Genomic DNA, 15,836 nt, shown 5'->3' on the forward strand with positions numbered 1-15,836 from the left:
TTTTTTGCTAAGCTAAGGTCCTATCGCACATAGTTTTGTGTACTTGTTTATCCTTGCTTTGTGCCCTTCGCCTCCGGACTTGGTGCGGATCTTCCGAAAGCCGACTTGTTTGCACACTCGAGGTCACTAGCCGCGGACGGGGATGGATTTCGGCTGCCTGCTAAACTTGACATCATACCAAAATTCCAAAGCCATCTCATACCTACCATATCACTATACATACATGGTAGTGAGGGAAGAGTAAGTTGAAACCAAACGGTGAAAAGAAAAGTTCCCCAGCATCCTAAGACTATCACACTAAAGCTAGAATCTCCAACAGTAAGCCGCCACCGCACCAGGCTACGCACCTCATAGGGCTGGGGCTGTACCAACTGCTGTGCGTCCGCACCGCACAACGGTTCAAGATTCTCCAATCCCAGAGAAATCCATAGGTTCCGAAGCGATCGGTGGCTAGGTACTATTTTGGGGGCTAATTAGCATTCCGTACACCAAAGTCGCAACCTTTTCTGTAATTGTCGATGATCCATTGTAATTATTCTATCTGTAGCAGGATCCGCTCATTCAATTATGAGTATTTGATGCGGACCACCGTGGATCTAACTCAGGCCTCTCCCGTGATCCCTTTGTCATGTTTCCCAGTGTTCGCCAAGCCGCCAAACCTGGGTCCTGGTTGAAATTCGTGATTTGACGAGTGGGACCGACGGTCCGTCCCTGGTATCAATAATCTAAATCATGGCGACAAAAAAAAAAGAAAAAGAAAAATGATGGGGCGGGCACCTTTGATTCTCCTAAAACTTCAATTAAATACAAGTCAATGATACGTTAAATACGCGTATACAAAAGCCCCCAATATTGTAATTATCTCTTGTCCCTGTCAAAATCGCCGAGTTCACAGGGTACTTGGTCTAAGCCCCATCTTGAACAAGGGTAGATTTGGTCAACTCCACGTCAGATTTTACGTATCCCCCAACCTGATTCCAAATATCCAGCCTCACCACTATCACCAGTCGGAGCGGGCTGTCTACCGAGCAGCACATTGGTTCGTGTGGTATGTGGGTAGGTAGCTATGCTGCGCACTGCCTTCGAGCAAACAGTCCTAATCCAGTAACGTCCTACGGCCTCCTTTCCGTCCAACTGGCACCTCCAACTCGGAGTCCTGGGGTAAGCGTGGAGGGAGGGGAAACTTGCCCTGTCGGGACACGCATATCTAGGCAAGTAACGTTCAACGAGTAAGAAAGGGCTCAGCGTACATCTTGGGGGCCAGGAGAGACCCGGCATTCTGGCCACTCAGGAAGTAGAAGAAAAAGGAGGCCAGAAGCAGGTACACGACGCTGCGTTAAGAGGTAGGGTGTGGGCTTGGCCGCGGCAGCATTGACCAACCAAGGATAGCAGCAGAGCGTCCGCATATGCAGGCTGATGGCGGCAAAGGGGAACCAGGGCAGATCTGGCCCGAACAAGCGCTTCCTCCACCCAGGAAGCTTGCCCGATGTGGGAACAAGAAACGAAGAGGTGGACGAATATAGCAAACCAGGTGGCCAGGCCACCTCTTGCTGCAGTGTTGGGTATGATGAATCCTCCTGACCCCTAATTTGTGTGTTGATGTTTGTATGTTGAGATTAGCCATATTTGATTCCCATCCAGGTCCTGACGAGGAAACTCGCCTTGCATTTTTTGGTTTCGCACCATCATCAGGATCGGCCTAGAGAGCGAGCCCTTGCCCCTGCATTGATCCAGCTCTCTTATTGTGACCTTTCTCGGTCAGGCTGAGGCTCGGCATATGGGGACTGTACACAGATGAGACGGCGGAGTTCTACCACTGGGAGGTTCGTTATCAACTCGCGGATATCAAGTTGTCAGTGGATCGCATTTGACCGGAGCTGAAGGGCAATCCCCGGGTCCGACGAGCCGGAGGCAGACTTGGGGGGTGTCACCGTTTCTCAAGGCTGTGGAGATATATTTCATATACGGCTATTATACGCATGTGTATCCATAATCAGCATGTCACAAATAGACCGACCTGCAGCTATCAAACGTTGCATGTCATGGGTGGAGAGGAGATTGCCGGAGGAGCAAGCTGACAAAACGGCGGGAAGGAGCAAATGGTAGAAACCTTAGTTTCTCACCTTGATTGGCGGGTAACCCTTTCACCTCATTATTGGGTTGTTTTTTTTTTCTTCCTTTGTGTTGATACCATTCGGTTAGTTCACGTACGACGGTCGCGGCAGGCAAAGTGGGCTGGGGGCGTGAAGGATGGTGACCTGCAGGGCTGCATCATTCGAGAAGAAAGAGCGATCTTCCCCACACCACCACCCATCAGCGTGCATCGCAAGCGTGCGTCCAGCAGGCTAATTTTGTCCACATTAGACAAGTTTTTGCCCATCCAAACTGGGTTAATTGCACTAGCTTCAATCTTTCCCAATATTGCCGTGGTTGCAACGTGGTGGTCGGCGCGGGTGTGCACCAATGAGAAGACGGTTGCTGCAGCATTCGAGATTCTATTTTTACATCTACTGGGTCACTCATGTCGGTCGGCCGTTTTGCGCGACAAAAATACCAACCTACCTGCAATTTTAGGGTCGCTCTGAGTGGATAAATCAAGCGAACGCACTCAAAGATGGAATCAAAATAGAATCAATGGTACTGATGTAAATATGCGGTGGCTTTTGTCCGGTGACTTATTGACGTTGTTCAATTGCTTTCCTCAAGCTGCTGATCCAGTCGAGTAGACGATCATATAAATGGGTCTTTCTCCACTGCCCAGGGTCAAAAACAACATTGGACGGAAAGGGTTCCTGAGAGGGGCGTGTGTTTGGACGGTCAGTCTGGGGGATTTCAAATCTGCGTAATTAGGGATCCCTGCCGATTAGCCAGCCCTATAAGTCGGGTAGTTGCTACCAAGCCTACCTTACTTAGAGAGGCAAGTATTAAGGTCGCGCGGGAAGAACCCATTTTTATTTACCTTGCACCGTTTCTAATTGGTGCACACTTCGGTTCTCTCGTAGTTTGGCCTGTCAATTCAATTGATTAGAGACCCGGAAGTTAAATTGCTGAGCAGCTGTCACTACAACCTGTCGTACAGTAAGTTGCAATAGCCAAGCCAAGGCAAGACATCATGCCTACCGTATTGACTCACGAGTTTCCTTACTATCGGAGTTTAGCGGGTGTTCTAAGTAAGGTTTGAATCCTGTAAAAGCTTGGTTAATACTTAATAGGATGCCGTAGATTCACCGGTGGCTAGGTACGCAACAATTAACGATTTACAAGCGAAGACCTGATGGGATTTGTACCAAACAATAAGATTTTACCGTATTATTCCACGTGCCCAAGTGCCGGAAGTTAATTAGTATCCATCAACAATTCTCTACAGTGGTACTATGTATCTTATTGTCAGCGTAAGCAGGAGTAGAAAAAGTAACCTTTTCACTGCTACCTTGTCGTAGTTAGCGATGTTGGAGCCCAGGCTTGCCCCCACAACAGCAAAGCGATCGCAGGGGGCTCGACGATAATCAGCACCGCAGCACCACAAATGTCCCTGTAAACCCTTTGGATCCATTCCCACCAATCATAGAAGGCCGGGCGTATTGATGATTACTAGACTTGTTTGAAGTGCCGGAGATAATACCTCGCCATGTGTCAAGCAAGAGTCGAAAGTGGAGTTTATCAACCAGCGTGCGGATCTGCATCATTTTTACTGCTGTAACCTCCCCCAGGCAGCCTGGAAAGTACCTGGGAACAGCATATCAGCGGGCCGTAAATATTTGCACTCCACCCATCCTGTCCCCGGAGCACCGGAGCTAAGTTGAGTCTCCGGCCTGGGTCGGTGGTTGCATTAATAAAAAAAAAAAAAAGCCAGAAAAAAAAAACCGTATGAGTCAATTCCGGTTGCGGGCTTGGCTTGTTGAGGTGGGTGCTTTGATAGGGACAGGACTCCTTTTACTTGTTTTACCAAAAGACGATTTTTGGGTTTGTGATTTGCTGACAAAATTCCCTTTTTTTTCAGTGCTTACAAACTCATATACACACCGTCATCTTATCTTGCATATTTACAAATGTCTCGACACGTAGGGCTGAGAAAAGGTATTAGGCCAAGTCTTCTGTATTGCACCGTCTCGTGGTGGAGGATGCTTAAGGCAGCAACTTTGTATGTTTTACTACTTGTACTTTTTGTTCTGTGTTAGTGTACCCCCAAGCCACATTATGTTTGCAATAAGTGAGTGGAACTGTTTCGGGATTTGTATACAGGCGTCCTTTTATTTTGGTGCCTGCTCTGATCACTTGTTGTACAGTCGGGCTTTCTGTGGCTCAGCTACCCAAGCTTCAGACCCGTTTCTTGGCGTTGTTTGTACTGTATGCAGTAAAACAGCCACGCACAGCCCCTTGGATTTCTCCACATCTCCACCTTCAATCAGCCCCCGGCCGGTTCGACCCCAGTTGCTAGGCAGAAGGATTTCAACCCTAATGTTGTTTGATGTAACCATTCTCAGGTTAGTGGCTCCACTGATATTTTACTATGATGGTTCTCCGCCTTGATAAGCATCAAAAATTATCCTCCAAGACCCCTTACCATCGCCAGAGGGGAATCTCGGCGCCCTTCTACATCCTGGGCGATATGATACCATTGGTTGATATCCCGACATGTCTTCATCTCCTCGCCATGCCAAGCCGCTCGTCGGACCGTACCACCGCTTGGTGGATCCCACGTGTCGCCTAGTATCCTTGTTACCAGCTAGATATGTCTGCAATTGTGTGTAAGGTATCCATCCAAGCACATATTGACGAGGAAAGACGTACGGTAGCTATACACTTCTATCCAGTTTGCGGATAAGCCAAAAGCCGAGATTGGTTGCTTGCTCTGCAGCATCTCGGCAGCAGGCCCTGCCAGTATATTGCGGCACAGTTATGGATCCTTGTTCGCTGGATGGCGCCTCAGGCAAACACATGGCCTGTCAAGCAAAGCCTCAGTAAGAAAGCCACTAGGTCTGCACTTGCCATGGACAAACAGAACTAGCCAAGGACGCTCGTTGGCTGAAGCAGTGGGGGAGGGAAGCCACAAAACGCCATGTTTAGTGGCTTGGTATGAGCTAGACTACAGTAGAACATAGGGTAAGGTCTAGTGCTAGACTAGTGCCTGTATCTGATGGTCTCAATTGGAAGCAGATGATCCTTTCGGCACATTGGAGCGCAGGAATCTGACATGCGGATAGTAAGTCGTAGGAGGATTGGTATCGCAGCCAAACATATAGGAAATGTTCTAGAGAAAGAAAGAAAGAAAAAAAAAAAAACTCGTGCTGTGCCACCCCAAAGCCGTCGTTTCACGGCCTCTTACAGCTCCGAAGGAGGCATTGACAGACACAATCACATCTCAACACCGCCTGCCGACGTGTTTTTGATCCTGTTGGATTGCTGTAGAAGAGGGTGTGTGGCACGTTACCTTGCCTTTGAATGGTCGGTTTGCTGCAACTGCGTCTCAACGCACTGCACTGCGCTGCACTGCATGGGCAAAACAAGACGATGAAAAATCAAGACGGAGAAACAAGCAGAGCGATGCTAGATCAAGGCTTCTGTGCATTTTTCTCTCGCGTGTAAAGGCAAAAGACGAAAGAAAGCGCTTCATTCGGAAGATGCATCTACATCCTTTACCCCCACCTGTGCCTGCAGCTAACGGGCCAAGCAAGAAACGTGCGCACAGTCGATCGGACACTGCTTGACCGATAACTGCGCGTTATGGGCTGCAGGTCGGAGGCTCGGTCTTGTCGTCCGGAACTTAATGCTCGATGATGTTGTTTTTTCGTTAAAAAGAGTACAAAGGGACTCGTAGAAAAGAAAAGCGACGCATGCAAGCCCCTTGCTGCATCATGGAGAATCGGATGAGACTGTAGAGGCAGGAGATTCCATACGGCAAGGTGTTGACGATGTTCACGGATCTTTCGTACCACAACTCGCTTCAATACCCGGCGGTGGGTAAGCAGGAAGTACCTACAGATTGGTCAAGCTACTTATCAAAAACTAGCTGCAGACTTTTGGTCTCTTCAAATTTGAGAACTTGAAAATAAAAAGGTGATACCTGATTTCAGAATGCTATTCTTTAATTTACATAATATTGATACTCTCTCCTTCCGACGTGCTCATCCTTGTATGAGATCTCAAGCTACAAATCTGAAGCTTGTAGGAAACAAAAGAAACTACAAAAGAAACCAACGAATGTCATTCCAACCCCCCCACAAGCCGCCATCAGCACCTTACCAGACTGACGGGAGCGCAGGGACCCGCCAAGCTCGCGCGGTCGGATTTCTCCAAGCCCAGGCCAAGCCTACCGTTTTTCCTTCACCAAACAAGTGAAAAAAAGAAAAGAAAGAGAAAAAAAGAGAGATGGGGGCACAAAGCGTGAGCGCGGACCATGTCTCGGCAAAGGACAAAAGAGGCGCAAAACTGGTTCGGCGACTTTTTCTTTCTACGCCAAGCTGAAAAGGACAAAGAAGTGTCCGAGGAACGCTTCAGGGCTTACTTTTTTTTAATCCCCTGGCTACCCCTTGCCAGGCATGGGGGGTCTGGCTCGTTCGGACCGTTTTCAACGGCGCAAAACGGGCTACTGGGCGAGGCTAATAAACGTTGGTGCTGAAGAGCATCGTCGCTTCGCACCTTGGTTTAACGCCGATATCAAAGGAGCCTATTAAGTCCGATATGTCGTACTGGGCCTGGGGATAGCAGACACCTAAGTGGCCTACCTAGGTAACTATGCAAATGTGGGTAGGTTGCTATCCAGGTAATTGCCGTGGGGAGCATTCAGACTTCAGACAAGGGATGATGCTAGTATCATTCACAATGATTCATCAGCAGGTATGTACACCAAGATAACAACAGAGCGCTTGTATTTGCCTTGACTGCAAGGGCTCAGAAGTAGACTACTGCTAGAATGGAAGTCTACATGAGCATCCAGACCGTTTATGGTTCCGTCTGCATAATCCCCTCGTTTGTACATCATTCCCGTTGTGGTCTTGATCTTCAATTAACCCAAAATGCAATTCTAGACCAGAGCATCCTTGTTGACTAATTTGCTTCCTCGTATTTTGGCGGGTCGACTTTTTGTCGCTTGAGAATCAGTATTCACGCTAGTTAAAACGTAACCCTTGCTCAGAAGCTGGGGGCCAGTGGCTTGGAGAGAGATATCATGACATGGAAGGGTTGGAAAGCTGCCATTTACCTGTTCGATTGCGGTGGGGGGGGGNNAGAGAGAGAGAGAGAGAGAGAGAGAGAGAAGGGATCGCAAGGACGAGCATCGTGGAGTCTTGACCGATGATCCGAAAAGGAAATCATCGTTGCAGACAATGATTGGCAGAGTCGGACGAATACCGAAAGGAATCTTGCGCGGGAGACCCTGTCATTGGCTCGGTCTGGCCTTTTTGTCGGTTTTGCATTGATTATAGGTACTTGTTAATCTTAGAGGGAGGATTCGAATGCCACACCAATACCTGTAGGGCTGGTCTGGTCTGATCTTCCTGGCTATTGTTTTGGGGGCCAGGAATGGCCGCTTTCTCCACGTTTGTGCCCTAGGCTTACAGGTGATTTACTGCCGAGTTTACCTGCTGCTGCACAGATCAGAATGCAATCCGTCTAGAATTTCTTATTTGTGGGAGCGGGCAGATAAAGCTTGGTCGAAAAGGGGCACATCTTGCGGGTTGGGATTTGTTTTTGGGGGCGAAACAATCTAAAATCGCACTTGCCAGCAGATACCCTGACTTTTCCTTAGTCCGGGGGGCCGCTGCAAATTTGGTAATGATACGTTGCCCTTTTTTTTTTTATCTTATTTTATTTTTTTCTATTTCCCAAGTACACCATCGTGGGCAATATATGAAAAGTCGGGAAACCGAAATTCTGGTGTGCCTGAGTGCATATCAACTGCCTAGACCAGACGACCTCTGGAGATACCGGCAAAAGAGCGGCAAGTGTCAAACGGCGGGCCGTGATGCGGTGCGAGTATGCGTGAGATCTGTAGGGAGGTGTGGGGGTGTGCATGGTGTGAGTGAGTTTTGAGTAATGGAGACGAGATATTGGCAACATTGCTTAGAAATATACGGGACTTACATATCTTGGGTACCCACCTACCCACCGCACTGGTTAAATTTAACTATCTGATTATCATGACACGCGAAGAGCGATGGTGCGAGCACTCATACTACGCACCTCAGATACCTGCACCTGCATATAAAACCTGCATTCGAACGGCGTGGCTTGTTTTTCTATATCGGCAGATAAGCTGCGGTGGAGCATTCCATTGCCCGGGAGCAATGACCATGTTGACAGAGTTCCCGCCGAGGCGAAGAATGTACAAAAGGGTGCCAGCGGTCCGCCGCCGTTTGCTTTGTCACCTTTTTCCCCATGCGGCCCCATTACAACACACCACCAGCGGACTGAGAAGGGATTACCCCGCTTCTTTCAGGGCGCCCCCGTTTATTTCGGCGTCGCCGTGTGCACTTTCTCCTCACTCAAGTCCTCTCTGATTGGTTGAAGCACCGTTTCCATAGGGCTGAAGCTGAGTGACATGTAGGGAAACCTATAATCCTGCCTAGGAGTGAACAAGTCGACCCGCAGGTTTGGTCCTGGGGATGAGCTTCCCGTCTTACTTGTTGCGCACCCCGTCGCAACAAAGTAAAAAAGAGATGTGATGAATGTGGGATGGTTCGGTAAGCTCCATCCTTGAAGCAAATTCCAACGGCAATTTGGTTGCTTTGTAATTTACCGACTCAATATTGACGTTTCCTTGAAGAACCCGGGTCGGTAATAGTAGAACAATACAAACAACCAATATTTTGTTTATTTTTGGCTTTTCGCAATCGTTCGATTATCGCAAAATTTTCCTTGGAATCGATGATCAAGATCGTCTGTTCGATGAAAACATCTGCATTTGGTGCATGCGAGTCCTTGGGCAGGTGCTTGAGACGATGCGGAATTTGCCCACATTGCTGCACGTGAATTCTGCAGTAAATAAATATTTATTTCGTTTCGTATAATTTACTCATCACGTCCTATTGCCGTCCCCCGCTCTGCAGCGTAACGTTGGATGTGAAAGGGGGTGTGATTTCGAATGATGCGACGCAACTCCAGTCAGTCAGTGATAGCCATGGACAGTGAATTGATTTCGCACCCCGGACCCCGCAAGCTTGCTAATGCATTTGGTAGAGCCATGCCTTGCGCCCTGTGTCCCCGGTTGCGCCCTGTGCCCAAACAAACACCGTGTTCAAAGAAATCAATATAGAGATCATTGGCAGGACATGGCCGCCGCCATGCGCAGTCGTGCAAAAGGAAAACGGCGCGTGATGCGCTTTAATCAGGACTGGTGGCATTTCTACCGCCGTGGCAATTGCTTCCCAATGATATGTGATAGTTTTTTTTTTGTGGCCCATCCTGATTGAGAAAGTATTATCGAAATAATTGTTAAAAATACCCCCGATCAATAATTGCCGTGATGTATCATTGACATTGTGATACTACTTTATAATCCATGGATACTTCCTGGACCAACACGAGCAGTTTGCTCAGTGATCGGCGACCGCTTAAATGCGGGTGCAGTTTTCTCTGGATCGGGTCCGAGTCCCATGAGGTCTCGGTGCCGTGTATTGCCCGAACCCAAGAATAGGGCGGGCGCAAAAGGTACATACAGCCCTCTTTGACAGTATCTACCTTGGGTACCTAGCTTAACTGAAACTACAATGGAAGCCACCCGTGATCGCAAAATCAAAGGGAAAAAAAGAATGTCCATCTGCAAGAGCTTCCAAGCTGTGGTCGCGCCTGTGCCCCTCAGGTGTTGTTGCGCTGTGTTGTGGTATTTGGAGCTTGTGAGCTTGGCGCCACCGCCCGAGTACGTCAGAGGGCGTGCCTGTGACATATTTTGTGCAATGCGCACTATCCTTTGGGGGCGCATGCAATTCCAACAGGAGAAACATCGGATATGGCTCTTGTCTCAATCCTTTTCGGTAACTCGGCCGAGCTCTTTGCCTACCCACTAATCTATTCTGGTTATAGTATAAGGCCACTGACTATCTCTAGCTGTTTCTGATCTGCCGACTACCGATTGCCCATGGAAGACCTGGTACTACTTAGAGTAAGTACCTGTCAACTAAAATAGACCGGATTTAACTTGACTAAGGCGCTGGAGATAAATGATCAAAGCCGTTGACCACCGTTTTCTAAAGCCCCGAGCATTTTCTCCTGTATACTGCGCAGTTACATTAATGCTACTCCCGACGGACTAATCCAGGAATTTGAATGAGGCTGTGCTGCGCTCCGCCGTATGTACATATGTGCCTTTTTCAACATTAATATCGCGCACATATCCCCTACCTGAAGCGCTGCAGAGAACGGCCGCCAGGTGGCCGTGGTGCTGGGCAGCCCTGATTGCCTGATAGTAATAACTACAGAGTAGGCAAGGTACCTACATACTATATGCAAGTATACCGTGCTCGGAATCGCCGTTCCTGAGCTGGAGTGCGAATTAGCATCATTGACGATGTGGGCTAATTGTGATGCATCGGACTTGAACAGGTATGAAGCCGGTGATCCAGAGGAAAGCTGAAATGGACCCTGTCAATGGGAAAACAAACGAACAGAAGAGCGGGCATATCGGTGCGTTTACAGAATATGGAGCAAAGTGCGGTTATCGCACTGGCATCACGGAAGTACGGACTCTCAAAGAAAACCTGGGTAACTCCGTAGCTTGCATAGGTACATGGATCGGAAACATCAGAAGCGAATGGAGGGCAAAAGAGGCGCAGCCTTTCCTCGATACCACGAACAGAAACTAAGTGCATCATTAATCAACTGCCCTAAAGGGTACGATACATACAGTACCATGGAATCTCTAGACCCCACAGCCCCACATCAACTGCCAATCCCAAGGAGGACCCCGGCCCTGGAAGGCCGCCAAAATCCGCCCTTTCCACCGCCAGTTTTTGGTGTGCAAAGAGACACCACCACCAGAAAATGGCGGAGCCAGACAATGCCATGGCGGGCAGGGGACAATAACGAATCCAGGCATGTCGCACTTTGTTTCCTTGGGCCTGCCTTACCTGCCTCTATTCGCTCCCCCCTTCCCTGGTCACTTTCTTGCAGCACCCAGCAACCGACCCCAACCCACAAACCCTTGTGGGTGACATGTTGCACTGTATGTATGTACCTCATTACCCTTAACTCTGGGTAGCAAGGAGCGTAAAGCAAACCTCCTCAGCGCTGGGCCTGCTTTGGCGAGCCTTCCGGCCAAGCAGCGATTGAGCATAGGCGAGACCCTACACCCTAATTTCCAAGCCTGCGCGTAAACATGGGGGAAGCATGGCTGACGCAATTTCGTCTCTCCGTCGAAGTCGCGACAGTCAACAATGGAATTGCATGGGAATTCTGGATGGCATCACATCGGGTGCAATTAAACATTTCCGTCACAAGCCAGCGACAGGGGGGCTGCGTAGGAGAACACGCAGCTTTGCTTGAATTAATTCATCTTCTTTCTTGGTCTTGTCTGCCATTCCCACGTCGCTGAGGGCTCCCCACCGCGTTTCGGGACGGGACTTTTGTCTAATGCTGTACAGTCTCATGCAGTTGTAAACACGAATACCAAGCCCTGGAAACACGCGTTCTCAAACCTTGCAGTCTCGAAGAGAGCCTATTATCCGGGCTCGCTTCATCGTCGCTTTGCCGGTACCATTACTTTTTACTTCTTTCAAGGCAGAACGGGTGCGGCGCTGTTCAAACCCCGTCCAAATTGACGTTTGTTGTTGCATCGTCTCTTACCTCGAGTTCCATCCCTGGGGCAGTGCTTGGTGGTATCTTGGAGTCTGGTTCGCTCAACTAACACTAGCCCTACTGACCTGTCGAAACGTTACCGTTGCTTCCGATGCTTCCGATGCTGTCGACGCCGTCAAGGTTGGATTTGGGCAAAATGATTCTTGGGTACAACCTGGCGGGGCTTTTTGTTTTTTTTTTTTTCCTTTATTGCTTTACTTGATCTATCATAAACCTCGGCCCAAGGGATGGCGGCGAAGTACCTCGCTTCGTTCGAGGCAGTGGGAAGCTATGCATTGTCCGAAACACAGACCATGATATACGATGTTACAAACAAAATGGTATTGCCGTCCTGGTATCTGGCCATCAGGCCAGTTTGACCAGACATTTGTTACAGGAAATGCATATTGTCGGCAAGGCTTTTGATGAGTATTTCAGAGAACCAAAGTACTTTGGGGAAACCAGCTGAAAGCTGATGATATGTACGACCATAGTTCCATCTCCCGCCTGATCCTCATGATTCCACAACAGGGCGCTGATGCAACGAATCGGACAAACGCCAGCCCTGCATATGTACCAGTTCATCCGTCACTCGTCTTGCTCTTGCAATCGACTGCATTTGTCCTATTCCATGTAGCCACCACTCAAGGATCACGTACCCTACCGACACACCCCCTTATCGCTTCGGGTTCCGTGAACAAATTTCTTGTCTTTTGACGTTCGCATCAATGGTTATGTGCACATGCCCAAATTAGGGAACTATGACGAGATCGGTGACCGAAGCGGGTAGCATGTATGGTTGTTTACTTCTCGTCTGGACCAGGCTAGAATGTCGAACCGCAAACTCCGTCGCATGATCACGTCTTCCAACCTCTTTGCGAGCCAATCATGATCGACTGAGCAGGCACACAAGTAGCGTGCCCAGCGCCAACGCACCTCTCTGATAGGCGAAGAGGGGGAATGAGCTGAACAGTCGAGCTGAAAAAAAAAGAGGTCCCCCGATCAGGTTTGTTCCGTCTTTTGTCACACAACTTGCAGCGTCTCTAAGCCTTCGGATCGTTCGAGAAGAGACTTTAGTAAGAACCCAATCTCTACTACGTGATGCTCCTTTTTGCTGAAAGAAAAGAAAAGAAAAGGAGGTAAACCGCCTGACCGCCTGTTCAACTTGTTTGTTTTCTGTTCTCACACCGCGTATGATATTTTTTTTTCCTTGTTCGAGAAAAGTTCTGCATCCTAGGGCTGAAAGTATTCTGAGTACTCTGTAGTTTGGTGCTGACGAGCAACATGCGGGTCGTCGTGTGTAGATAGTATTACCGAACACCCTGCCCAGCCTCATCCCCGTCGGCCATGACCGTTTGCATACACCTGTTTTCGACCAGAAAAATAAAACCGAGTAGTAGTTTGTCCACTTGCGGTTGTTTCGGTCAAGGGTCGGGCGGGTGCTATGGGCACAAATAATGCCGCCGACATGCGTCAGGGTTGCACAAGAGCAAGATTTTGGTCGGCTTTTCGTATTGTTGTTTTTTCTTTTGCCAAAAAAAGGGGTCAATATCAAATGCAAAGAAAACCAAAAAGAGAAAGAACGCAAACTGCTGGAAGCTGGCCGACTTCTCTCTGCACACGCCCCACCAATCCAGGGACTCAAAGGAGAGATGTAGGTACGGGCCCCCGAGTATGCGCGGCTCTACCTTCAAGGTTACTTCCCCCTTCTGCTCTCGACCTTGTGCTACTATCCGACTGGCGATAGAGCCTGAGGTTCCGTGTTTGGCCTGTCTCTGGCCTCTTTGTCGTAGCCGGCTTCGGACTGACCTACCTACCTATGTCTATGATTAGCTCGCCGTCATATTTGTGCAGCGCTTTGATACTCGCATGGTTTATTTTAAAAGAAGAGTAAGAGATCAGATAGAAATGAGAAGAAAAAAAATACAAGGTGGAAAAAGGCAACTTGATGACCCTACCTAGCCGCACAAATCTGCCACCCCTTAGTAAAGGACCAGTGGCCGGCTAAAAAGCGGTGCGGCTTCATCTTTACCAGCAGTACGCACATCATAATGTCTCAGCCACCGCAAGCAAGGGGTCTTTTTTTTACTCTCTGAGGGGCTTGCATACACATATACAGAGGCGTGGTGTGTTGCTTACAGGAGCCATGCAAGCCAGCGGCTGTCTTTTTGTTTTGTCCTCCTTCTGTCCCGTCAATGCCTAGCCCCCACAAGCCGTCAACACCATGAAAAGTGACAAAACATGGTCCAACTCGTAGGGAGGGTGGGCCAAAATTTAATCGGGGGGAAAGTGCTGAGACAGCGTTCGTCATGGCCACCAGAAAGATCTTTATTTTTGGGTCCCTTCCTCGGGTGACACTGCAGATAGAATAAAAAAAAAGGGTTTCAAACAGCTGTAAGGGTGCGGCGAGAAACTTGATGTGTCCTGGGCTCAGGTAGGGCTTTTTAGTCGAAACCTTCTTGCGCCTCGTTCATCAATTAGGCTCTGCTGGATCTTGTATGAATTTGATTCATGGTCACCATGGGTCGCACGGCATATTTGGGAATATCTAGGTTGAACTGGACAGACTTACGAGGGAAAGACCCGGAACAAGAACAAATAAATGCCTTGATATTCAGGAGCCGTAGGGTGATACGGTTGCAAATCAAACCACAGATGTGGATTTGAGAGACTGGAAAAGTTAACGGCAGCCTAGCAATCACGATGCAAAGTCCCAAGAAACTCCACACTTTTCTTTGCTGCCTTGAAATTGAGCAACGGCAGTAGCTTTGATATATATGTAGACCGTTGGTACCTTCTGGAAATACTCCAAGGAGCATTACGGTGACTCCAGAGCCCATAAAACAGCCTTAGTCTAGTAACACATGGAACTTAAAGTCCTGGTCCGCTTTGAGCTCATACTGAGCCAGTGTGGACGGTCCACAGCTCCCTGTACCAAGTCCATGCTGCAGCGTTTGTCATGTCAGTATCATGGCCCTGCCATCAATAAGAGGGAAAGTACTCACATGGACCCAATCCAAGCTCACGACCGTGTCCTTCCTCTTCCTCTTGTGGAGCTCATATGGATGAGTGCACTCGTCCAGGTCCTCCGTCGAGTACCGGAGCGCCTGGAACCCAGCCCCTTCAAAGTCCCCAAAACGGGCACGCAGCACCTTCCCGCCCTCCTTGCGGCAAAACTCAACCCATCGTACATCGGAGCGGCTTCCACCGTCTTGCGGGAACTCGTAGTCGACAAAGAGCTTGTCGATCTTTTCTTCGTGGTTGCCCCACGCCTGAGAGAGCTTCTTGTCGCGGTAAGACTCGCCGGGTCCTCGGCCAAACCATTTCGCAGATTCCACGTCGGCGAGGCCGAGCTTGAGGCCGAACTTGGCGAACCACCGCGGCTTCCGATACCCGGTGATTTTGGCGCTGACGCTGATGCTGACTGAGCCGCCCGCGAAGCGATACGAGGTGGTCGTCATCAATCCCCAGTTCAGCGCGGGAGGTGCGACGCGGTGATGTGCGATGATCTCCAGGCTGCCGTCTGGACGTCGCTCCCAGGTGACCTGTAGAGGGTGCGCCTTGACCTGGTGCAGGCGGCTGTTTCTCCAGTCGCCGCCGGCGCTGCCGCCTCGATCGTTGTCTGTCAGGGCCCGGTAGAGGGAAAAGGTCAAGGGTTCTGTCAGTACGTTGGTGTCCGGGAATGCAAGTCGTTTCCACGACGTCAGTGTCCCCTTTGTCTGGTCAAACTCCCAGACGGTACCCCAACTGCTCCGGATTACGAGCTTGAGGATGCCGTTCGAAGTAACCTGCTCCATCGTTGGGCAATTTTCTGACGGAACTGCTAGAGAACGAATATGATGAGCAAGACTCAGGGGCGGGGCGAGGCGGAATTCACCGAATGCCACAATGTGGCCCGCCTTTGCCCAGTTGGTATCATGACGCAGCGAGAAGTCCAAGTGCAAATACGACTCTCCAACGGGTGGTGGCGGCAGACTGTCTAAATGAATAATTCCTTCGCTGTGAGGTTTGATGCCTGTAAAAGGTGCATAGCGGTTAGTCCATGTTTTTCTTTTTTTTTTTTTTTT

General features: G+C 49.3%; 3 protein-coding genes across 3 annotated transcripts in view; 1 reads left to right on the top strand and 2 right to left on the bottom strand.

Annotated features, from left to right (window-relative positions):
- Positions 1 to 990: 990 nt before the first annotated feature.
- PpBr36_08584 (uncharacterized protein) lies at positions 991 to 1,871 on the top strand (the record flags this gene model as incomplete). The annotated part of the gene is made up of 4 exons (XM_029895713.1): positions 991 to 1,048; positions 1,106 to 1,229; positions 1,413 to 1,562; positions 1,763 to 1,871. Coding segments are annotated over 4 exons (441 nt in total), but the record flags the coding sequence as incomplete, so codon positions are not given.
- Positions 1,872 to 9,706: 7,835 nt separating this feature from the next.
- On the bottom strand, positions 9,707 to 10,616 carry PpBr36_08585 (uncharacterized protein; the record flags this gene model as incomplete). The annotated part of the gene is made up of 4 exons (XM_029895714.1): positions 9,707 to 9,874; positions 10,328 to 10,396; positions 10,438 to 10,578; positions 10,599 to 10,616. Coding segments are annotated over 4 exons (396 nt in total), but the record flags the coding sequence as incomplete, so codon positions are not given.
- A 4,002-nt stretch (positions 10,617 to 14,618) lies between these two features.
- Positions 14,619 to 15,836, bottom strand: part of PpBr36_08586 (uncharacterized protein) — a gene marked incomplete at both ends in the record, with an annotated part of 3,436 nt that continues 2,218 nt past the window's right edge. Inside the window, 2 exons of the mRNA XM_029895715.1 lie at positions 14,619 to 14,714; positions 14,775 to 15,784. Coding sequence (XP_029746904.1) covers positions 14,619 to 14,714; positions 14,775 to 15,784 — 1,106 coding nt within the window. The remainder of the gene's footprint in view (positions 14,715 to 14,774; positions 15,785 to 15,836) is intronic.

The sequence above is a fragment of the Pyricularia pennisetigena genome, chromosome 5 (genome assembly GCF_004337985.1).
Source record: "Pyricularia pennisetigena strain Br36 chromosome 5, whole genome shotgun sequence".
Classification (NCBI taxonomy): domain Eukaryota; kingdom Fungi; phylum Ascomycota; class Sordariomycetes; order Magnaporthales; family Pyriculariaceae; genus Pyricularia; species Pyricularia pennisetigena.